Source organism: Rhopalosiphum padi, chromosome 1 (genome assembly GCF_020882245.1).
Source record: "Rhopalosiphum padi isolate XX-2018 chromosome 1, ASM2088224v1, whole genome shotgun sequence".
NCBI lineage: Eukaryota > Metazoa > Arthropoda > Insecta > Hemiptera > Aphididae > Rhopalosiphum > Rhopalosiphum padi.
Genome location: NC_083597.1, coordinates 90,337,441 through 90,364,233, shown reverse-complemented (window position 1 = coordinate 90,364,233; position 26,793 = coordinate 90,337,441). Strand labels below are relative to the sequence as shown.

The window sequence follows — 26,793 nt, the reverse complement described above, 5'->3', positions numbered from 1 at the left end:
TAATAAATCATACTACCAGAAAAATATTATGGTGAAAATCATTCTAAAATAAATATATTCCTAGTTTTATTAATAAATTATAATCTATAATATATATATAATCTTTTGAATATTGCAAATAATAAAATATTACGTTAAACAATATTATGTAAAACAATAATTATCATCGATTCGACGAAGATTCTGCAATAGTAATATAAAATAAAACAATTACCTAATGATTTAAATATTTAATTGAAAATACTAGTATAACTAGTAATAACTCATAATATTATAACTAATAAACAAAATATAAATCTCACAAAACTATGCAATATACACAATATATAAACAAATTATATAAATAATTAGATTACAGCAAATTATTTTCTTTAAAAAAATTATAGCCATTATAGGTACCTACTATATTTTCTATCAGCTTATATATTTAGACAACCACATTGATATATTAATTAAATAAGTACTTAATTACAATACAATTAAATAGGAAATCCTTAATAAAAAAATTAGTGGCAATTTCAATGACAAAATTAAGAATCATTAAATTACATTATAGTGGTTAAATAATATCATTAAGCACGAATTACAAATGTACACTACTACAAAGGTTCTAACCTTAGATATAGAAGTCTAGAAATTATTTAAAAATAAACCAATGCATGACGGTTAATTCAAATAAAGTAGATAATTGATATTCGTATGGTTACATAATCGAGAAAAATAAAATAAAAAAAAATCAAGTAAAAACGGGAATTTTTACGCAAATCCAATTTTTGTCAAACTACGTTTTCTCTTTTTGGTGTAACTCAAAAATGAATTATCGTAGAAATTTGAAATAACTTTTATCAAATGTTAATATCATCATTTTTTATTGATAATCAAATTTTCAAAATTTCGACAATTTTCGAGTTAACAATATTTTAATAAATTTTTATCCTTAAATGTCGATAAAAAGTTATTCAATTGGTCAAAATTCGTAAAACTTAAATAAAATAACCCACAAAAATTAATTTATTTTTAAACCTGTACAAAAATATTAAACATATTGAAATATATAGGCACATTTTTTTTTATATCAATTCAAAATTATAAATGACAAAATTCGTCAAAATCAAAATAATTTACAAACTATTTTATAGTCAAAAATTCATAGACTTTTCTTTTTGTATCAAAGTTTTGAAAACTTAATACAAGATTCGTCATATGTAGTTCATATTGAAACCATTTTTGTATAATTAAAATTATTTCTTATAGACATTTTAATTAGATACTTTTTTAAACGATGATTAATGATATATTTTTTTTGTTATAATTTAAAAAGATTATTTGTGGAAACTTGTATGCATTTTATTTTACTATAAATTTTACTATTCGCAATAATATTTTTGATTTACGATATTTATAGAAAGAATTTATTCAATTTGAGTTTTTTAAGTTGATATAAATATATATTTTTATAATAAGTAAGTACTAATAATATAATAAATGCGATATTTTTGAAAAAAATCAACCTACTAAAAATTAAATAAATAAAAAATAAAAATAAATTTGTTTAATAATTGTAACTATATGAACATTATCACTTGATGATATAGATTTATAGACCATTTCCGCTTAGAATTATTTTTCATATACTATGATGTATCATTGAATTTAAATTTAACAGACCATTTTAATAATGACCTACACAAACCTACCAAATGTGCAGCAGAGTTGCAGAGCAGTACCTAATAGGTTATATATTACCTATACTTGCCTAGATACCTTTTTAATACTTAAATACCAATACCTATGTCGTATATCTACGCTAGTTGGCTAAAATAAAAATACCATAAACTACTTGGAACACTGACAATGAAGGAAAAGCTTTCTTTTTTTGTGGACCTTGTTTTTGATCTTTTCAAACAATAAAACATTGCCAATTTTCTAGAATAAATTCTTAATATAAATAATATATATATTATCTTTGTGAACAATAATAAACAATCGTTAAGTAAATTCAATAGTTCAAATTATATAAGATAACCATTTGTCAACCATTAGCTATTTGTCCCAATTTATAAATCCTTAATCTTAAACTATAAGGAAGTAAGTCAAGAAACCTACTCACATATTAACTAAAAAATACAGTTAATACAAATCGATTAATATATGCTTATGGGTATAAGTGTATAACAGGTAGAAATTACTCAAATTTGATTTTAAATAGTCTTGAATTAATAATACATTATGTACCTATTTAAAATAAATTAAAGTTGTCTCACGAATTTTCTAAGATTTTTTAATGATGGTCGTTTTTTGATTGTCCGTAGTAATACGTAGCACACATATTCTATAATCGATAGATTATTGTTAATGGCTATATGCAGATCTGTCGCATACAATCATAGGAGACTTGAATGCTATTGATATTGTTTTTTATATCATGATATGATGATATTGTCTAAGTGATATATTAGAAAATGTTCAACTTTTCCAATATAAAAGTACGATTGGACGAGAAAACATATTGTTATACCACTATAGTCTATTAAAGTCCCTATTACTATCAAGTACCCTAACGTCAACTACGGCCGTTACGATATGCTCAATGAGAGTGAGTGTTCTCCTTCACTGTGTCGGAGGCATGTTGCGTGAAGAAGAAAATACGATGAGCTACATGGACGTTAAATGGAAGATGATGTGTTTACAATCGGAATGGTCTGGAAACTCATATCATGATTTAGAATGACACGTCGTGAATCGCTGCAGTTTTCAAAAGTATGATATATTATTATGTGCGTGATAAATTGATATGGTGCGAAACATACAACGAGTCATTCCGTGCGTTTTGATTTCGAAGGAAAAAAGCTTCGATCGTTGATTATAATATATATATTGTGTTTATCGTGATAAATAATAAGAAAAATTAAGTTCAAAAAGAATAGGTAATAATTTAATAAAATTGTTTTCTAACGTTCCTCAGTCATTCTTATTACCGCCCATATATAGGATAACAAACATGTCCAATTCCACTTTTTTAATAATACAGTAGTTATTCTAAATTTGAATTAAACAAATCTTTCGAATTCTGATTAAGTTACTTCATCAAATTAAAAAAAAAATCATCTGCTGAACAATTGAAAGTAAAATAGGCGGTTCTAACTTGAAAAACAAAAGTTTGTTTCACCGCAGGATACTTCTTTAAATGGTACAAAAAATATAAAGTATTCGATTATAAAATCTTTTAGTATATTTAAAAATTCTAAAAATCAGATTTTGAATAACTGAATTATTAAAAAAAAAAAAAAGGTAAGCATGCTTGGTAATCGATAAGGCTATTCAATTTATAAAAAGCTTTAAATGAGTTAAAGGATATGAAAGCTCCGAGGGTAAACGAAATATCGGCAGAATTTATTAAGAACAGTGGAGAAAACGTCAAGAATATGATATCATACTAGTCTATAGAATCTATAAAAATGGTAAAATTCCACGAGACTACAAAACGTGTAATAGTGCCAATACAAAAAACCAAGAGCAAATACGTGGGTCTATAGAAGGGAAGAATAGTCGAGGATGACCACCACTTGAATAAATAAGCCAAGTAGTCGAGGATCTAGAATGTGTAATATTCTATGAATTAATATGAAAATCAGAAAAGCATAAAGATTGGAAGAATACAGCCTTTGGTATGTTGTTAAAAAAAAAAAATTATATGACTTTGTTTAGAAAAATAAGTTATTTTAAATAACTAAAAATACATTTTTTTCACTGTACAAAATTAATAATAAACAATGAATTTAACGTACTAAATACTTTAAAAATGCTATTGTGTATAGAAAATTAGAAAATGATATAATTTTTGAAATAAAAGAAAATAACTAAAAATGTTTAATGAAAACCCGTTTCCTATTTTATGTTTTAATATCAAATTTACTTTCAAAATTAAAAATTTAAACATTTATTAGAATAAAAAATATTCACATAATTAAAATTCTTTTTCTCAAATAATCACCTATAGATAATTTCATACTATTTTTAAAGCTTTTTAATATTTTAGTGTATACAATTATTGCGAATAAACATAAATATTTTCTAATTATTTATGCATTTGAAGCCATTATAAAATATATTTTACATATGCAACATTGAAATATTTGTAACATTATTTTAAATGCAACTACTACTTTATACTTATAGATAATCATATTTTAATTTAAAAATGATAAACTAGAAGATTTAAAAATTAAAATCATAATAGTATATACAATGTATGTTATATACATTACATATATTTTGTATGCATTAATGACAACATATATTTTTAATTTCTTATTCCAAACCAAATTATTTTTGAAATACTTTAATACATAAAAATCTAATTTTCGAATGAAAAGTTTATGAGTTAGATATAATGTATTAATATTTAAATTTAAAAGATCAGAATGAAGTTGTACAAGGGTAACCTACAAAATGTAAGCCCACTCATTTAAACTATAAATACTTATATTAAATAACCTACTAGTTCAAAATTGTATTGTTATAAATCAAAATATTCGAAATAATATTTTGCTTCAGATATTTGTTTTGATTCAAACTTAAAAAATGATGGTGAAAAATATTAAAAATTATTGTTTCGTAACGTCTTAAAATTAAAAAATTAGAAGAAACATTTTCAAAAACTTTTTTCTGAAATAATAAGCATTATACGTTAAATGGATCAAACCGTATAATATAACGATTATTTTTAAATGATCACAGTTAGATATTAGATTATTAAAAACCATTTATATTTCAACTATTATTCTTTAATACAATTTGGATTTATTTGTTTGTTTTACTTTAACTTATTAAATAAATAAAATGTGCCTATATTTTATTAAAATTACAGGCTATTATTTTAATGCATAAACTTTAATTTTATAATAATTAAAACATTACTATTTTCGAAAGCTTAAAGTAATTTATCATTTCACAAATGTTGGCAAGACTTCATATTTCAAATTTCAAAAGTTTGACAGAAAATATGTGTGGGTTGATTCCAGAAAATAAGATTTACAATTTTGACAGAGAAATGTTTATGATAGGATAAAGTATGGTGATTAAAATAAACACAGGTTTGTCATCGTTTACAAGTAAACAGTGGCTATATACATCTTAAAAATATGTTCAATTGGTTTTCCAGAGAATATCCGGTAATATTTAATGCTTTTGATATAACTTTTAAATAGTATGATATATAGGAAATAGTAAATAATATTCCATTTAAAAACTATAATTATTTTTTTTAAATATTTTAAAAAACAAATAATTACTTATTTTCATCTCAAAAATAAAAATAAATACTGAATTTGATAACTCATCAATGTATAATAAGAAAACAAATAAATATATACATATACTCAATTTCTTTTGGATATAACTTCAGTATATATTAGTTATTACACTATGATAATTTGGCTTTAACATTTTATAGGTCATGGCCATATATAAAATGTAAAAATTAAGTATATTTTTAAATTAAGTACAGTAGAATTATAATATTTTATAATAAAGTTGTTAAAATAATAATTATTCATTTATCTTTTATATGAATTTTTTTAAATAGGTCAATTATTTTACTGTTATAATATTATCCAATTATCACATATTCACTTATTCTTGAGAACACAGTGTATGAATCTTTTAGACATATAAATATCAGTGAATATTCGTACTTAAATACTACATTTTTAAACACTTAACACTTTTTATTATTGTTATAAATAGAAAAACTAATGAAAAATCTCGTAGTAAAATTTTAAATGTTAGAGATAAAAAGAAAAAATTTAAGAATTTGGAAAATTTTCATTATTCTTACGAATTTTATCAAAATTATAATTTTAAGCACAAAAAAAAATACTGTGACTAAATTTAAAATATTGTGATATTTTCGATTTTTTTATTTGTTAATTGAAAAAATTATAAGAAATCGTATGTTAAATATTCACCCAAAAATATTTTTTTTATCAGCATTTAAAAAAAATGTACATAAAATGAAAATTTCGAATGTCTATAAATAGCTTCAAAATATTCAAAATATATTGATAATTGTATTTCCTAGTTATATTATATAATATATTATATAATATTTAGTGAAAACTTAATGTATTAGAATAAAAAGTTAGTTAATAAACATTATATACTTGTGTATTTTTGTGTTGTACATTTATGGACCAATCTCCGGGTAGTAAAAGGTGAGCTAATATTTTATATGAAGCAGGTAGATAAAATGTGGGACAATTACTGATCGCTCAAAATCTTAAGTATTTAAAAATATGGCCTTTAAATACTTAAAATCACAAAAATCAGTTTTTGATAAATACATGGTTAAAGAAGAACTGGAAGTGAGCACTGAGCATTCTAGGTGAATCAATAAATAAATATAATAAGTTCGATACAAAATCTTTCTTTCCTCCAGGACACACAATGACGTCATTACAAACTATTGGGCACATCTGTCTGCCGCCAATTTCAGGACCAGAAGATTTAATATCGTTTAGGTATATCAGTAATAATACTGGATAGAAAAGCAAAAATGAAAAGAGAATACAAATAAGAAAAAAATCGTTTTTGAAACGAATTTAAAACTCTTATCTTTTCGAGCACATAAAAGTCAGCTGTTCTTTTTCACACGAAATACAGACAGTAAAGAAAAAATCAGTTAACATTATTATTATATATTATATACGATGTACCTAAATTCCACCTACCCAAATAGAATATTTGTATTTTTACATAAAATATAACCCAACATAGGTTCCTACTAGTATAAGTTATAACTTTTTATGTAACTAAATCTAGTATATTTAAAAATCTATATAAAAATTGATGAATTATTTATGATAAAATATGTATTAAAACTAGCCCATTACCCGTATGGTGAAGTTAGCCAATGAAGATCTGTCATTTCTACCATAGAATTATTGTTAATTTATTATCTTATTTTTTATTATTATCTATTTCACTTGTTTCTATGTTCTACACTTATAATAAGTATCTTGTACTTTTTGTCAATATTACACCACTATTGTAACATGGGCTCACACCCGTTTTATCTTTAATAAATAAATAAATACCTACTAATATTCGTAAGCAGTCAATAGCCAATAGATATATCATTTAAAAATGTAATTAATTCATAGTTAATATTAGTATTATAATAATAGATACAGAAAAGAATAACATAACTTTGTAAATATAAAGCCACTAAATTTCGTTGAAGTTCTACGAAAAAAGTTTATTTTGAATAACTATTTATTTGTGTGTACCTAAATAACACCCCCAGAAATCTAAATGCATGCAAAAATATCGAACGTGTGTACTAAAAATACCAATAGTTAACTATTTTTATAGCTATATGTATGTTATAATGAAACATAAATTATAATGACAAATAAATGAGTTTTTGAATGTTAGTAGAAGTACGTAACTAATAAAAATCACTTTATTCATTAAAAAAATTATACCAGGGTTAATTGGAAAGGTCGTAATTTACATACGATTGCCCACGCTTAAGCAGCGTGAACTTTTGAATCAATTTATTGTTAAGTATAGATACAAAATTGACGAAAATACAATTTATTATTTAAAGTAGAATTGATTCTTTTATTACCTGATATGTTTATAGTAAACTGGTATTCTAAGCTTACATTAATTTTAATAATATAACATTTTAGAATATAATATATTTTAGTTTAATTTAAACTAAATATGTTTACGAACTGTTGAACTTTTTTATATAAATATTAAATATACACATTAATAAATTATTTAACACGTTTTATAAGATTATTTTTATATGGGTATTACCATTGATTATAAATAATAGGTTAGTATTTATAATCAATGGTATTACTAAAATCGTTTAAAGTATGAAATTTCACAATGGTATTCATTAAAAAAAAAAAAAAATGCTTTTTAGTTTTTCATTAAAAATATATAATAATATCACAAAAATCAATTGAATATTTGAATATATATATATATATATATATATATGACTATAGTACTTATGCCTCGTGTATTATAAAATATAATATGCTGTAATATATATTAATTATGCATAATATTGTTTTTGGGAATTTTAATCATGATTCTTATTAAAATATAGATTAAATGTCTTTTAAATAACCTGTATTCAAAGAAATGTATACAATCATAAAATATTTTAGTATATAAATTGTTTTTTTTATTTTAATTTTAATATAACTCTAGTTTTTTTAATGTTTTTTTTTTCATTTCACCAGATGATTCGTCAGAAATATAAATTTTTATCATCCATCGTTAAATGTAATGGCCGTGTTAATGTTAAAGATATTGAAATCGAAAACTGACTATAGCATTAAGTATGAAAGCGCTCTAATAATCCGGAATCAGTTATTTAAGGCATACTGTCATCAAAGTCCATTACACACCCAGAATCCATTAGTTTACGCATTACAGAATTCGATGTTTGTGAGCCCTGTTAATGCTTGGTACATTTAGAAGCTTGTATGTATCGGCGTTACATAAATTGACGACAGCAACGGTAATCTCACGCACAACAGCAGGTATACACGACGTTAATACAGACGCAGTGTATGTAACTCATAACATTTACATAGACTTGAGGGTTTAACGAGTGAAATAAACTTAACTCTCCAAATAAAAACATACGCATAAATAAATTTTCTATCTCCGTATCCTATATATATATTACTTATTAGCAGTAAATATAATTTATAACCAAAAATAAAGCTCAAAAATAATAACTCAAAGCAATTTACATTATATAAGTATACATATATTATTATTTCGGAATTATGATCGGTAATTTATATCTAATTATAAAATAACCTTATGTTAATCTAGTAATAAACTCTAAAATTAGTAAAATTGAAGAACTTAAAACAGTTATGTAAAGTATTTAAGTAAAAGTATTTGAGTTCATTAATACTTTTTTGAATTAAGTATTTGGAGAGTATGTATTTTAAATACTGTCTTGCACTTATTTTTACTATAAAATGAACTTTTTTTATGTAAATAATTTTCAAAATAATTATTCATTAAATTTAAGATTGTTTTTAGATTATCATTTTATTATATTACATATTTTTATAATTTAATTAAATTTATTCAACGTTTAATTATTTTATATTTCATTAACAACTGTTTATTTTTTAATTTAATTAAAGTACTTCACAATTCAAATATAACAACATTTTATATATTTTCATTTTTCAATATAAAATAAAGTAAGTAATTACAAGTTCTAATGATAGGTACTTACATTTGAAATGATTAATTACTAATTATAAAATTAATTGTCTTACCAAATGTTATAATTAAATAAGTAAAATTAATAGTATTTAAAAAAATATTTTAAATACCTTCTAAATGAATGTATTTGTATGTTTATTTAAATACAATTTTAAAAATGTTTCTTACAAGACTGACTTAAAATGTATTTTAAGTGCAAATATTTAAATTGAAAAAGTATTTTAAAAATTACACATTTAAGAATGTGAATTGAGTGATTTATGTATTGGTGTGTCTTTAGAAGCAATAAAAAATCTTTAATCTTAAACTTAAAGGGTGGTTACTGGTGGAAAATTATAACTAATTGGTACTTCATAGAGTTAAAAGAAAAATATTCTTTATACTTTTCAAGTTAATAAGGAGAAACTAAAACAATTACGGAAAATTAATATTTCCTCAACATAAATTGTCGACTAAAACAAATTTAGATTCTGAGCGATGAATGTATTTTTTTTACAATGATACTATGTATTTATAATTTTTATATTTTTCTGTCATCACTTTTTGGGCCGTTGAAAATTATTTGATTTTAAATAATAGAAGTAGTTTCTAATGGCAGATTGGATCTAGTTGGTATTTTTATTAATAATTATAGACATTTTCAAATATGAATAAAATTACATATTTTAACGCTGAATTACAATGTTAATTATTTTGTTATAAATCAAAAACATTATTGATAGGGATTTAACCTACAGCGCATATTATATTAGTATGAATTTTATAATACGCAATGCCATTTTTGATTTAGTTCAACATATTATCTATTTACAAATGAACTTATTTTTACTGTTTTAGGAAACTGTTAAAAAAAGATAATATTAAATTTTGAGTTATATAATTTGATACAATATAGCAGTGTCTATAAGCCAGTGTGTCGCCGAACAAGTCTAAATGTTTTACAAATTAAATTAAATGACACAAAATATACTAACATTTTTGACACAATTTACAAAAACTAATAGGTATTTGAGAAAATGTTTATGATGATTAAAAATAATTTATCTGTTATTGACATATTTTAAATATTTTATATTATCAATTAAAATTAAATATTACACATTACCCATTATTCTTATTATTTTATTGTGTGTCGAAAAGTATGAAATATTTTAAAAATGCGTCGCCATAAAATAAATTTTGAGATACATTGCAATATACGATATACTCGTATATAATAATAATTATATACCTAATCATAATAATTAAATACTAATAATATAATAATTTCAGATATAATTATATATCAACCTATATCGTAGTATTATTAGTAAAATAAATTACTTACATAATATAGTAATATCAAAAAAAAAAAACATACAATCGTAAAATATACTTAGTAATAGATGCTAATTTTTCATGTACAGTAATTGAGTAATATAATAATCGTTGAATTCAAATTTAAAACATCCATTACAGTGATCCACTTGACACCTACTGTATAGCAGAGCGGTAACCATTTGCCCACCTTTTTAATCTTAATATCAGTTGCTTGGAAATCTTATACAATATTCCTTATATTTTGTCCGGTTGTTTTTACCGGAATCAAAAAAAAAATTATACTTTCAAACCTCATAATTTTTTATAAGCGTTTGAATTTTGCCAAGATTGGAAATTCAAACATAAAACAACAATGCACCTCTCAAACAACTTATATAATTCAAAATATATTAATTGAACTAGACACCTACTCCACTATAAATTTAATTTTAATTTTCTATACATATAGATCGACATTTTTAAAACATTTAGGCTAACTTTAAATTATTTAAAATTCTCAAATTTTAGATTTTGAACGGAGTGATGAATGTATTGATTTTACAATAATGTGTGTTTTTTTTGTGTTTGTCATCACGTTTTGGAGAAGAAATATTGCTTTGATTTTTGACGCGAGCAGCGTGGTACTGAGCCGTGAATCATACATAATATTAAAATATTATTTTATTATATTATAATATATTTAAAATAATAGTTTTATATATTTTTATTCTGCCTAATAATATTGCTGGTTATAATAATATTTAATTCTATTTCTAATAACTGCCGTATGTATGTGTGTGTGATTTTTGTACTAAATTGGTGGTCCGCATAACTAAAAAGGTTGGGAACCGCTGTGATATACTATATTCACAAATGTTCATACTTCACAGTATAATATTATAGTACAGCAAAATTTCCATAAAACGAAGTCGAATAAGCAACAAAAAAAAATCGTGATATGGAGGATTTCGTTAAATAAAATTACGTATTCATTAACAATGAAGGTCTTAGTTCTTAAAAATATTTCGTTAAACAGAAAATTTTGTAAAATGGAAGTTCGTTATATGAAAGTTTCACTGTATATATCTATAATAGTAAAAGATCATCACGCACTACCATTTTTCTGAGATACAAGGTTAGATTGCAACAAATTGTTTTTGTTGTCTTTTCTGTGTACTACAACCAATGTATCTTATCTATGCACATTATTCTATTAATAATTATTTTAAAAGTAATAATTATTTTACAAAGTATGAAACTCTTTTTAAATTTGAATTATTATTATCATTAACAAGACCCAAGTTGCTACATAGTAAATACTATAATTATGAAGTACTATTTATAAAAATAGTACTGGAAATATAAATTTCCATCTAACTATTATGAACTATTAAAAAAATTGTAAATTTAATTATCATATTTTAATTTTATAATCAGAAATGTATACCTAATCGTTCAATTTTCAGGATATATAAGTGAAAAATTTCAAATTGTTTAATAACCAAAGTAAAAGAAAATATCAAGTTTTTAAAATATTATACATAGCTTACAATGTGAAATCAATTTTAGACAGTGACGTTATATGTAATACCTACTTCTTTTAGAAAACTTTATTGATAAACAAGAATAAAAGTCAAAACAAACAAAAACACAAAAAAAAAATGATTTATTGTAAAACAATATATAAATCAACATTTAAATATTTTATGACTGTAATATTTGTACTAGATACATTAATATACTATTAAATATAAATATTATTATAATTTAAAAGTGTATATAATGATATATATATTAATCAACATGTTTTCATTATTTATTATTGACTTTCACGCTCGTAGTAATGCTTCCCATACATTTATTGCTCACAAATCTCATGGTTGACAGAAGATTGAATAGATAACTATATTATGTTATGTTATATTATACACTATGGCATAGTCGAAAGCATTTATATTATAAACAAAAGGCTAGTCATAATGTTTTATCATTAATGGTATAAGTGTTATTTTCCTAATCAGTGCTGGTAGGTGGTGTTTGGCTAGTGTGATTATTCATTTTCAGTCCGAAAAATGAAAAAAAAAAGAACATTTTCTAAAAATATTAAGAATTGATTATTGGATATAATTATAAATGATTACTACTTAATTATCACGCTAATTTATTTTACTTTTATTTAATTTTATTATAATAGTAAAATAACAATTGAATACTACTCAGTACTCGTATACCTACTAGTTTTATAAACATACTTTAGAAAATGTGTATAAGGTATTTATAATATGATTACCTATAATAATATCTGGTCGTTAATACTTCAATAGCGTCTATTGTATAACTAAAACTCTTATTGTATCCCACCCTATTGATTTTTAGATTCTGAACGGAGTGATGAATGTATTAATTTTACAATGATGTATGTTTTTTTTAAATTTTTTTTTCGTGTCTATTTTCATATTTTAGAGTAGTAAAGCGCTTTGATTTTTGACTTTAGCCCCTCTTTGAAAAGGAAAATTAATCTAGTTGGTACTTTGGGGAGAGGGGGGTGTCAAAAGTAAAAAAAATTCAGTAGTTTTCAAAAACGTCAGGAAAAATCCTGAAAAAGTAACGAAAAAACGGGAATTCTTAGACGCATAACCTGCAGTTTTCGACAAAATTGATTTTATTTATTTTGCTGTAACTCAAAAAAAAATCATTGTAAATACATGAAATTTTCACAAAACATCTATATTAGCGTTAAATATGTACGATTAAATTTTCAAAATGTTTAGAATTTTTTTAAACTATTTATTGATCATTGAAATTTTTGATTTTTTTAAATTTTTTTTCTTGAAATGCCAATAAAAAAAATTTGGCTTCCCTAAAAATCTTTAAAATTTTATTAAAACTTTATTATAAATTTTTCTTATTAAAGTAAAAAAAAAAATCGAAAATCATTAGTCACAATTTTTGGTTATATAAGCATTAAAAGTTCAAATGTTTACGAAATATGTTAAAATCACGAAAATGTACAAGTAATTTTGAAGTTAAAAATTCATAAAGTTTATGTAATTTATATCTAAGATTAAAAAACCCAACACAAGGTTCTCCATAACTTTTTCTTCAAATAACTGTAAAAAAAAACTCTAGCTATAATATATCCTATTAATTATCCTAGATTAACATATCATCTCCGTTCAGAATCGTTTTTCGTATACAATGATACCTGTCATTGCATTCAAATTTAATACATCCATTATAGTAACCTACTCCCCATCTCTACTATACAGCAGAGCGATACCCACTTGCCCACCTTTTTTCATTTGTAAATGTTGATAAAAATATTTTCTTGGTTAAAAAGCTTGAAAACTTATATATTTAATACACCATTGCAAAATTATCAAAAACACATTATGGCAGTTTTTATTTCATAGATTTTAGAAATTTTAAATTAGAAAATATTAAATAGGTATTTTAAAAAATAAAATGATTTTTTATTATATAGTAATTTTAAAAATATTAACGATAGGGACTTGAAACTTTTCACCATTACATATATTATTATTATTTTATATACATATAGTGACATTTTTAAAATATTGAGACTGCTAAAATACATTTTTATTCAATGCTAAAATTTGTTAATTAAATACATCTCATATTATGTTTTTTGAGTAAACACAGAACATTTTAATACACGTATCATGTATATAATTTAATACAAATTAAAAACAACATTTTATAAACAATAATCAGTAAAAATAAATGATAAATTGATAAAACACTTTAATTTTGCTAAAAGCATTATTAGATTATCATGAGCAAACTTTGGCTAATTCTTTGTATAAAAATGGTTACTGAAAATACACAACCGATTATAGTGTCACGCCATCAACCGGAAGGTTAAATTTCCATATAACTCAAGACCAAAGGTTCAAAAACTTTTACTGATCAGCGATCACATTATATATTCGATGTTCATTAATTTATTTTTTTATTTTTAAAAAGTATTCCAATTATTAACTAAAATTGTAATACGGTATAATAATTGTTTATTACTAGTTACGATATAGCTATCTATCTAGTCTATCTATCTTAGTGATATTGCTAATTAAATAAGCAGAAGAAAATATATAACACGCTGACAGCAAATAACAAAGTAGTTAACACCAAGTTAATACAAATTACAAGCAAAATAAAACAACTAAGTATGTTCTAAAAATACCTAAAACATCGATATTCTATGTAGACCTATATTGAGTTATTGATTTTTTTTTCTAAAGTATAATATTAAAATTAATGGAATTATTTTTATTGGTTTTTTTTTTTTTGATTCTGCAGGGTCCCTAATAAGAAAAGTGATGTGAATCTGAATTAATTAGCTATTATAATAAAATTGTTGGATTGTCGTTTGCACCAACTATATATAACTATGTTATTAATATACGTTACGATATGAGTGGTTTATATAACTGGAATGCCTTTAATGTAGAAAATGAACTATGTAACTTACTAATAGGATGGAAGGGGATCTCGATTACTAAGTCAAAAAAGTTAAAGAATTCGGGTCTAACTTCAAATGAGCAAATTTTCAGGTCGAAGAAAATAAAATATACTTAAGAAAGTATTTTAAGTTTTAGAAGCAATCCATCGTCTGTTTCTAAACTAAAGGTATTCAAAAACTAAAAAGATACCTGTGCAATAGTTCTTAATTTCAACAAGAAAAAATCTGTGGAAAACATCAATTTGAATTGATTTAAACTAACATTAAATTATTCAGTTCGATAAGGTTTTTTATACATAAATGCATAAGTTCTAATAGTGCTTATTTATTTTTAAGACTTATATGTTATAAACTTTGTTTTTCGGACTTTGGGAGTTCATCAAAACTGTATATTAACTTGGTAAAACGATGAAAATAATTCAACTCTTATACAATCCACACATATTATTATAAACACGAGTTTATATTATTACGTAAAAGTTTAATATAACTCGTAAAGTACTCTACAACGCATGTTTCTATAAAGTTCTGTTAATTTACAGAAATACCATGAATAAAACTTGTTTCAGCCATTTTCAATTTACTGTGGTCTGTTATATCTCCTTTATTTTTTAAAAGCTAATCATACCTTGTAAATGACAATATATAATTTATTTCTTAAAAATTTTTATTTTTATAAAGAACTAAAAAGAAATTTAAAACAACAATGTTTTCCTAATATTTTTTTTTAGATCATAAAATAAAAAAATATATATTTGTTTGGTTGAAAATAGATAAACTAATAAAAAAAAATGTATTTGATAATAATATGATAACCTTAATTATAAAATATAGGAACCCACATATTATAGTATTAATAAAAATTATATATGTCATTCACAGTTACTATAAGTTACATTGATAATTATTTAATATTAAACTGTTATTGAATGTTTTAGTCATTATATATACTTACAAATATTTAGAAATATAGTTTAAAATTAGAATTACCTATCTATTATTTCATGAAAATTAGTAGATAGTCTTAAAAAATAAACATGATACATTATTGGATCAAATAAAAACAGCTATTACAGAAGTACTGTTTGGCACGTTAAGGTTAAACCAACATAAGAGGAATTTGGTACAAGAAAATTTTATCTATAGTGTATGATAATTATGAAAGCAAGGCATAGTAAAAATAAATGATAGAAAGCACTAGAAAAAATCGAAAATTGACCTTTTTGAAGTACTTTGTAGTCTCAATTTCCAATCGATAATAGAGTTGTATAAAACTTTTGAAACTTTTTTCCTATCCAAAAAAAGTCAACGTAACAAAAATTATTATTACAAAACTAATACATTACTTTCTTTGATCATAATCTAAAACGATTTATTGTGATAAAATGTTTACCGAAAAAATGTTACATTTGCCATCAAATTATTATTTACTATTATTTCATTATTATATAGTATATCGTATATAATTCGATAATTCATTCATCAAAAAACACTCATTAAATCAAAATCAAAATAAAATTTATTTTATTTTAACTGGAAAATACTCGGGAAAATAAGAAAAAAATGTTTTCAAAACCACTAATAGATTTTGAAATAATGAGTATTGTTCAATAAAAGAATCGCACTGTTTATGTATAACAGTAATAAGTAAAATAATTTACCTATAAACCAACTGTATAAAGCTGATTTAAATTATTACTTATTATACATTCATCTATTGTATGCTATATTTTTTACTTCAACGGTTTTACTTTGACATAGGTGCCTACATAGAAATACGAAAAACGTGCTCGCGTACGCTTTATCTAATTCACTATAATACGGTCACGCGGGACTACCTTGATCATGTTCCCTACAAACATCACCAAACCAAGTTTCATCTATAAATCACAATTAATTATAGACTTAAAATTATAGGTATCTATCGACCGACTATAATTATTTTAATTGTTTTCTCTCAATCAGGAGTAGGTAATCTCGATTAAACAAGCTACACTCAAACCAAGAAGCTCCATAAGTTATAATTACCTAATGAAATACATACAATATAATACGAGTATATATCAATATGTCTATGACGATAGACTTATATAATATAACATAATAATATTTATACTATAATATACTCCAGGCATATTTTCACATTTTTTTATCTACATGATTTTTCCATTTTTTTTATACCAGTAGATGTGCGTATATAACCAACATAACATGAATACGTCTAAATTATCAAATTTATTCAATACAATAATTGTCATTTTTGTCGTATAATTACTATCCTATAATTTGTATAATAGGCAGCCGCCATATCGTCGGTATATTTTATCCGTCAAAAACTCAGAACCAATACGGAATAAAATATATAAAACTTAAAAGTTATAAGTTATAACCAATTGCAGGAACATCATAATATGTGAATGAACACTATGTAAACGGTGACAATAAAATAATTAATAATATAAACAATAAAAATGCGGGACGGCAGTACGGCACACAATAATGTGCCATCGTCCAAAGTGGGAACTAACGACGTTTTATCGTTCATTTAGTTATAGGATAGCTACTGGTTTCCGCATCTCACTGCCGTGCTGTATAACATATTTATTTCGATTTCGTACGGACGCTTAAGCAACGACGCACCGTTTCAAACAATTTAACTATATTTTCTAGAACTATCACCTCAGCTATACACTCAATACAATTTAGATTCATTGAAACAGTTTTATTTTTGACACACTATGTTAATATGTGTACTTACTACGTTTGCAGCCGACAGAAGGTGAACGAAACTAATTTTATAAAGACAAATGTCATAGACGAAATAGGTATGTGTGATACCAAGTGACGTACCTATAGGTTCACAAGCATAGCAATATAAGAAAAGTATGGTTTTCAGAAATAAAATTACAAATAATCTACTAAAAAAACTATTAAAGTCCTATAATCAAAGGGAGAGAAAAATTTAATTGGTACGAAATACTAATTACTAAAAATACAAGAAAAAAATTACATATCTTAAAAACAGACTTTGAGCCCGATTTAGGAATTTTAGGGCCCAGGTCTAATTTTTTGATTGAGCCCCAAAATTAATTATTATCTAAATTCTAAATTATCAACTTAAATTATAAATGCAGTCTTTTTACTATATGGATTTTTTATATTCAATTTATTTTACAAGATTATAAATAAATTATACCATAAGTCTATAAGTAATTATTTAATGAGGATTAATATAAATAAAACGATGAAATTAAAATTATAAATATAAATAAAGAAGTGTATATACAGTTTTTAATTTAAACAAATGTTTACTGATATACATTATGTACATTGTACACAAAGTCAAAGTGGTAATGCATTTTTCAACATAGTCAATGTAAATAATAAAAAAATTTACATGGTTTAGAATTTAAGATAACGGTTTTTTTCTAGATTTTAGTTCACTAAACTTTTGAATTAGATCTGAAAAATCAAGTGTGTTAGTTACTTCGTTTGCACTGTTGATAGTTTAAAAAATTTGATAAAATTTGTTAATTTAGGTAACTTGCTTACTGCGTCTTCGCCTCCTTCTTTAATTTTTGTTTTGCATAACAACTGAGATAAATCATTTTTTTCTCAGACATTTTCAAATTTCAATAGTTTTTGGCACACACTAGTAACGAACAAAACTCACTAACTCGACTAAAAACTAATTTAATAATTTAACATCACTACTACAGTCGACAGAATACTAACAACTAATGTACCGATTGTACTAATGATGTGAAACTGACCAACAAAATGTATGTATAGATAAACTGTAGACTGAATGGTAAACTACGTAAGCAATAATATCATAAAATTTCACAGTGCCACTTTAATAATTAAATATCAACAGGGGCCTGGGGCCCCAAATAATATCGGGGGCCGGGACTGCAGCCCCCCTAGCCCCCTCTAAGTTGGGCTAAGTTTGGTATAAAATATTAAATACTCAAGAAATGATGTTAAAAATAAACTTATTACCTGATGATTATTATCCAGTTGATCATAAAATTCTTTATCACTCTAAGTATTTTTGTGAAACCATGGTACACCAATATATTTAAGTTCAATTTTTACAACAGTAATATATAAGACAATAAAAATCCATAAAAATTGAACAAAATTTAAAAACTAAATGGAATGCAATTTACCTATACTTTAGATACTTTTTTTAAAATAAACACCTATCTGTTAGGTTAAGTATAATTTTCAACGGAGGTAATTCAGATGCTAGGCAGATTTAGGGTGTAATAATGTGTACAATGAATGTATAAAGTGCATAGATCTACGGCGTGCGCAGTAATGGTAAATTATGGTTTTATATAATTTTTTTTATTTTTTAAACCGTCCAAAGATATAATATAACATATAACATTATTGTTTTTTTGACTACAATATTATATATCTAAGCAAAACTGTGAGAAACTAGATACTTCCTAATAGTCTCAATCTTTATAAATATTTAAAAGCTAAGTAAGCTATCTTAAAACATTTTGATCTCCTATAGGATAAGCTTATTTCTCAAATGTATTTTAAATATTATTATTTTCAAACGTTTTCAACACATTAAAACTCACTAAATATATTTAAAAAATATTTTGGTTATAATTTATTCAGGTACTTTTAAGTATCTGGTTGTTATAATAATAAATAATAAAATATATATATATATATATATAATATATACAATGCTCATGTAAACTTTAAATTATAAGTAAAGTATAAGTTGTTAAGAAAATATCAAATTATTATTTTTATTTTTATTAGAAATATAGAAAAAAAATTTACAATCTGTAAACAAATGTAATACAATAAATAATCGTGTTGACATTTTTTTAACTATAGGCTGTATAGCGTGAGGGAAGGACCGCCCATAACTTACCCCACTACTTACAAAATTATTATTTATAACTATGTCCTATGGGCCCCATAGTATGGGGTAGAATTTTGAAATTAGTGTACAACTTTAAAGATGAAAAAAATATAAAAACGTTATAATGTCAAAATATTTTTCCAAGTAAAACATCAATTAAATTGTAAAATTTAAAATGTTTATAATTTAATTATATTAGACGTATATATTACATGCGCAGAATATATTATAAATGCACATGTGGCTTTATCTTATATAGATGCATAATATAATATATATTATTAATATCTACGTTTTGTATTATCACAAAATACATTTTGAAAAATCTTACCTGTCACTGTGAAAATTTTGAAACTCCTTTTTGAGTTCGTCCATGACGCCATTGTGATCGAAAAAATTTAATAACAATCAGGAGAAATCGATACAAAAAATTATTGGAAGGTGTACGCAAATTAAATATATTAACTAAATCGCAACGATTGGAAAACTTCTATCCGTTGCACATGTTACGAAATGGATTACGTTGCAAGTTTCATTTTAAGAAAGAAAATAACGTAATTCGTGGATTCGATAAAAAGGAAAAACCCCAAAAAGACCCGTCTTTACCGGTAGGGCACACTGGCACGCGGCGCGTTCAGACGAAAACTGAACGTGCTCAAATCTCTGGTAGCCCGCGCGCGCGATATCTGCCGCCGGTTTAGCACGCACGCGGTCGTGGTCGGGCGACTGGTGATTGGTGAATGCAGTTGGTTACCTAAAGATAACGGATAACTACGCGACGTGTGATAACGTGTTCGTTGTTGATGTGCTAGTCGAAGAGAGTATCAACATTCGACATCATCATTAATAATCTAAATAATATCTAATATAATGATCATTAATATATTTTTTAACATTATGTTTGTATGTAACAAAATTAAGCTTATAATATGATACTTTATTTTTTGTTGTGACATTCCGGGATTATTTTATTGAAACCGATAAGGGTCAAAGACACTCACATTATGGACGGCCAATTGATAGATTTACTGTTTCCAGACGGAATACCAGGTAATTAGAATAATTGACACTGATCCAACGAAACAGTAGGTAGATAGGTATAAGTATTACAAGATATGAAGTTAGTTGTAATTATTCTGCAGTTAAAATCTAAAATTACATAGCTAATTGAAATTTGTTCCAAATGTTTGATCATGTTCCATGTTCATAATGACATGTGAACTCATTTTCTAGAAAATGTTATAATCAGTTAATTACATTCTCTACCAGACATTTCAATTTCTTTATTAACTATCTTTATCTATCTTCTAATTATGTATTAATTGGTACAGTGCATTAGACGTATGCATAATACATCGGCGCAACTGAGTTAAAATTTTATGGGTGCTATAATTATGTAATATTCAGAGCCTTGGAAAACCTAGGCATATCAACTATTACTATTACTATCGTCCCATTTTATATTTTTAATAACAGCCTCAGATTTAAACAAGTAATATTATTCCAAAACAAAATTTAATAAAAATTAATTCACATGAAAACAAAATCATAGCCCAACCTAATACATATACCTAAGCTGCTTACTATTTATGTAATTCTATTTTATACTTTATATTAAATGTAAATTTATAATTGTATATTGTTTTAGATGATGTAAAAACTGATCCAAACATTAAAAGTTATTTAGATCATCTTGGAAAGTGCACTGCAGAAGAATTAAGTATTTACTCATAGTATATGTTTAGTTATAACTCACTATTAAATATATATATTTATTTTAGGTAAAGAACATAAATCATTAGAAGATAAAAATGACATCATTGTTAAAATGGTTAAAGATTTAGCATTAAATAACTACAAAACATTTGTGAAGACTTCACATTGTTATGAGTCTGTATATAATAAATTTGATGATACACAACAAAAAACTATCACATTAGATAATTATTTATTAAAACTTAAAACCGAATGTCAAGAAATGTTACATCAGTGGGCAGATGTTAAAGAAAAACGCCATCGTAATACTTTAGCTATGGTTTGGAACTCCCGTATTATGCATCATGCTCTAGAACTTCCACAGCTCATGTTATCCTGTATTCAAAATAAACTGTATGAAGAAGCACTAAAACTGGCAAATCATGCTAAACATTTACCCAATAATATACCAGCTGTAAAGGTTAGTACTTAATGTCATAATAAACAATGTAAAATTTAATTGTATCAAATTTTATAAATTCTTAGTTGTTACATGATGAAGTAGAAAAACATCGTTTAACGTTGATGTCAGCACTTTGTCAAGAATTAAGAACGGATTTAGAATTACCACTGTGTATGCGTATTGTTCGACTATTAAGAACATTAAATCTAATAAATGAAGAACAGTTGGCTGTTAAGTTTTTACAGACTAGAAATGCATGGTTTAATTCTAAATTAGAAAATATTCCTGATGAAAGCAGTAAGTAGATTTTGTGTTGATATATTGTTGAAAATAGATAATAATGTTTTGTATTTATAGGTAGTCAACACCTATTAGAAACTATTGAGGTATCACGATCTTGTCTTTCAAATATAGCTACACAATACAACCTAATATTTTGCTCTGAAGATAATTCTTCTGATACTGGATCATCAAAACTACAGTTCTATTATTCTTGGACCAATCAAAAGGTTTCAGTTAACAGTATAAAAAAAATATGTTATCTTATTTATTTCATTAACAAATTATATGTGTACATGTTTCTAGGTATGTCAATTTATTAATATACTTAAAAAAGATCTTCCAAACTGTCGACCATCATCATTAGAGACAATTTTCACACAATGTATGTACTTTGGCCAATCATTGGGACATATTGGAACTGATTTCAGAGGTCTCATAGCACCTGTTTTTATCAATGTGACTGTAAAAAGATTTTCAGACTTATTAAAAATGACAGAAATTACTTGGCTAACAGATTTACAAACATTTTTAAAAACAAATATTAAGAATGTTGGAATGAACCAAACTCACGATGAAGTAAGACATTTAAGTACCTAACATATTTTTAATAAATACTTAAATTTAAATTTTATTAGGTAGATGATATACCATCACCCGTATTTGAATATTATCCTTTGGCAAAATTTTGTAATGGTGTAATGAGTGCTCTCAATGACCTAGGAGAGTATGCTCCTTATGCAGCTGCCGATGAAATCACCAAATGTTTACATACTACATTACATAATGCGTCCTGTGCATTATTTTCTATGTATTATCAAGATGATTTTAAAAGCTATGATGAAGTAAAGATTATTAATTATATTATTATTATTTAGTGTAAACTAAAGTAAGAAAAAAATTGTCTACATTCATAATAGTAATTAAATTAGCCCTTTTTTCTGTTGCTGTAAATTAATAGATATTAATAGATTTATTAGAAGTTTTATTTAAGTAAACAATTTAAACAAAGTGATTCTGTAATTGAAAATTATTACATAAAAATTTAAAAAAATTTGTACAAACCAACATAATTCATAAATTAATAAAAATTAAATTCTACTATTTTTACACAAAATTTGACATTCTATTGTAAATATTTAAGTAAATTTAATAAGTTGTTATACTCAAATTATGCACGACATGTCTTCCTAAAGCTATTTATGATAATATAATAGATGAATGTCAGTCATTTTGATTTTACATTTATAACGAGAATTGAAATAATAAATAATATTACCTCAATAAAAGTTTTAATAGATTTATTATTTATAGGGTGACAAAAAAATATTCGGACAACTCTGCATTTGTTTTTCAACTGATGTTGTTCCATACGTACAAAGATGTTTACACAAAGTATATGAACCAGCTAGTATAGCTGCTTTCATTGGAGTTACAATAACATCACTTCAAAAAGAGGTATTTTTATTAAATACTACAATTGTTGGTATAATAATTTAGTTAAATATTTTGTTGAACTAAGTAAGTTTAAATAGATGGGTTATTTTGTCATTTGCGGTGACCACAAATTGCGGTCTACCTACGATTACGAGATCCTTGTGGTATGCACTCTACTAAGTAATTTATATTTTTATTATCATGACTTTATTGTAATAAAGAATAACACTATTTCCCTGTGTGCTATACTTTTTTATCGTATATTAAGTTAACATTAGTTAATAATACTTGGATTCACACACAGTTTTCTATTTTACTGATACATTTAACAAATTTTTGAGGGACACGAAACAAGTATTTCAATATTTATTTATTTTATTTAAGTACAATATTTGTTTTTAATTGCCAATTTTTATATTTATAATTATTTATTATAATGAATAACGTAAGAATGGTGAAAAATAATATAATTATATTTAAAAAATAACTTTTGTTTATCATTAAAACTACTTTTACATCATTCACTTGTTACAAAATTGTCTAAAATTTAGATATAATTAGTTGTAAAATGATAAATACGGTAGAGTGCATACGACCAGATAACCATTTAGATGTGTAGTTAAATTATATAAATTAAAGAAAATTCAAAAAAAAAAATAGTTAATTTGTGAAAAAAATTTATATTGATGCATAAAACTAAAAATTAATTAAGTAATTATTAAATATCTATGCCTTGATAACAACTAAGGTGACATATATGTGTCTACCTATTTCACTTTCATAGATCACATATTTAAATACAATTTTTTTTTTTAAGTTTTCCTGACAAAATCATGTAATTCATTCATTGTTATAGTATTTTTTTCTTTTTCCAATTGTACAATTAATAAAATAAAATAATTTACAAAATTGTACATAACATAATAATTCATAAGATATAGTATGAAAATAATAATATATAATAACATTTTTACTATTAATTTTTTTTGTATATATATTAAATTATTATTGATTAAGTGAGAATATCGCAATCACTGAGTTTGGAATATTGTGCACTTTTTGCATGATATTCTATGTGTAGTTTTTAACTAAAGGAAATTTGAACTCTGTGTGAAAACAGAGCTGTTCTGAGAACCAGAGCGCATTTGACATTATTTGTAGTATATTGGACTAGAAAACTTGAATTTTATTTATATGAGTTTTGGCACAGCTGCCCTAGATACGGACACCCTAGAATACTAAGGGTATTAGAATTTATTTGTAAAGAAGTAGGGAGTATTTTCATCTTAAGGCAGTGTGACAATTGATTAAGGGTAAAGTATTTTAAGTCATTGGTACCATTGTTATAGTTTTGAAGAAATGTGTGGGTTCCAAATTTATTTTTTATTTTTTATCTATTTTAACTTATAAACATTTCACAGTGTTAGGTAGATGAAGTGTGAATAATATTGCTATACTTTTTGAGAAGTTTAGAATAAATTCATTTTCGAATTAATACGGACTAAGAAACAGCGATCAGGGATGAAAGATTTTATAAGATTATAAATTGCAGACAGAATATTTGGTATTTTTAATTTTATAAGAGATTGTCATGCTAGACGCGATCAAATTCTTGCGCAATACCTAAAAAATACTGCTCTATAGTATAGAATTTTCTTTCAAAATATTGTTTATGTGGTTGAATGTTATGGTTTAAAATCAAATGTATGGTGTGGATTGGTTTCAGTTGCATTTATGTAGTTTATTAATCTAGTATAAATGATTTTTTCAAATATTTTTGAAACTGAAGTTAGTAGACTCACATAATATATTAAAATCTAATACCTATCTAATGTGATTAAAAGTGTCTAATGAAATTTTCCTATATGAGTTTACCGATAACTTTTATCTAAATTTTTCTTGATTATTTATTATTTTTAATAAAAGTATATTTTATTGAATTAAAAAATTTTAAGTTGTCTGAAAATATTAATAATTTTACTAGTAGAATTTTGTGTTACTGTTTTTTTTTTCTAAATAAATTAATTATTTATGTATCTTTTTTACAGAATTTAACATACATTGATTCAGAAATTATTAATGAACCTATCAAAGAGTTATTGGATGAATTCGAAAATATTTCTGTACTGAATAACATATCAACAGATTAAACGGCTATATATTATAGCTTTATTTCATCTACAACTCTTTGATAATTTGAATTACTCTATGACTTAATTTATTTTTTTTATTAAATAAAAGTTATTTATACTATTTATATTACTTATAGCTTATAGATTTATTTTTAATCAAATGTTAATAAACTTATAGTCTTTATTATTATTTTCATTATCATTATTGTATTATTGCCTTGTTATTTATGTTTATTTAAACTTATCTCTTAAAATAAAATAATTTTTAATGTAGATTAATTTTATGCCAAAACTTGTATTTCTTGCCAATTGTTGTGCTAATTTACTTAGTGATGAAATTTGAACTCGTGATATATTTTCCAATATATTTTACCAATAGTACCTCCTTACTCTCCCTAACTTTTAGTTAGGGCAATGATCAATTCAAACCAAATATTTCAACACCTAGAATTTTTTTAAATATCAAATATCAATTATTAAAAAGTTGAAAAGTCAATCTTATGTAGATTATAGACTAGTGATGTCCAACTCATAGCGTGTATAAATTTGTATGTTAGAAAAAATTTATAAAAATACAATTAAAGGATACTTATATATTTCATTTTATTTTTATTTTTAAATTATTGGTGGCCTATTGAAGATAAAAGGTTCACTAGATCAAATAGTAAAATAATTACAAAAACTACAAACATTTTACAGAAATCTATTTATGTTTATTATGACAGGAGTGTTGTCATTGCACAATATTACAGTCTAGTTACATATATACTTATAGAATTTTATTACACTTTATACAAATATAAAGTATATTACTGCATTGCATTTACATAAT

At 24.1% G+C, this 26,793-nt stretch overlaps 2 protein-coding genes across 3 annotated transcripts in view; one reads left to right on the top strand and one right to left on the bottom strand.

Annotated features, from left to right (window-relative positions):
- The window catches only part of LOC132917930 (neural cell adhesion molecule 1-like), a 158,608-nt gene extending 137,989 nt beyond the window's left edge, over positions 1-20,619 (bottom strand). For both annotated transcript variants that reach the window (XM_060978941.1, XM_060978934.1), the window contains exon 1: positions 20,287-20,619. Coding sequence is in view for 1 of the 2 variants with exons in the window: in XM_060978934.1 (XP_060834917.1) it covers positions 20,287-20,338 (52 nt within the window). In the remaining variant the exon portion in view is untranslated. The remainder of the gene's footprint in view (positions 1-20,286) is intronic.
- A 121-nt stretch (positions 20,620-20,740) lies between these two features.
- LOC132917922 (conserved oligomeric Golgi complex subunit 8) lies at positions 20,741-26,562 on the top strand. The gene is made up of 9 exons (XM_060978922.1): positions 20,741-21,005; positions 21,604-21,675; positions 21,737-22,131; positions 22,197-22,410; positions 22,471-22,622; positions 22,699-22,971; positions 23,031-23,237; positions 23,707-23,850; positions 25,878-26,562. The coding sequence occupies exons 1-9, from the start codon at positions 20,960-20,962 to the stop codon at positions 25,977-25,979; spliced, it is 1,605 nt and encodes a 534-aa protein (XP_060834905.1). The 5' UTR covers positions 20,741-20,959; the 3' UTR covers positions 25,980-26,562.
- Positions 26,563-26,793: the final 231 nt, after the last annotated feature.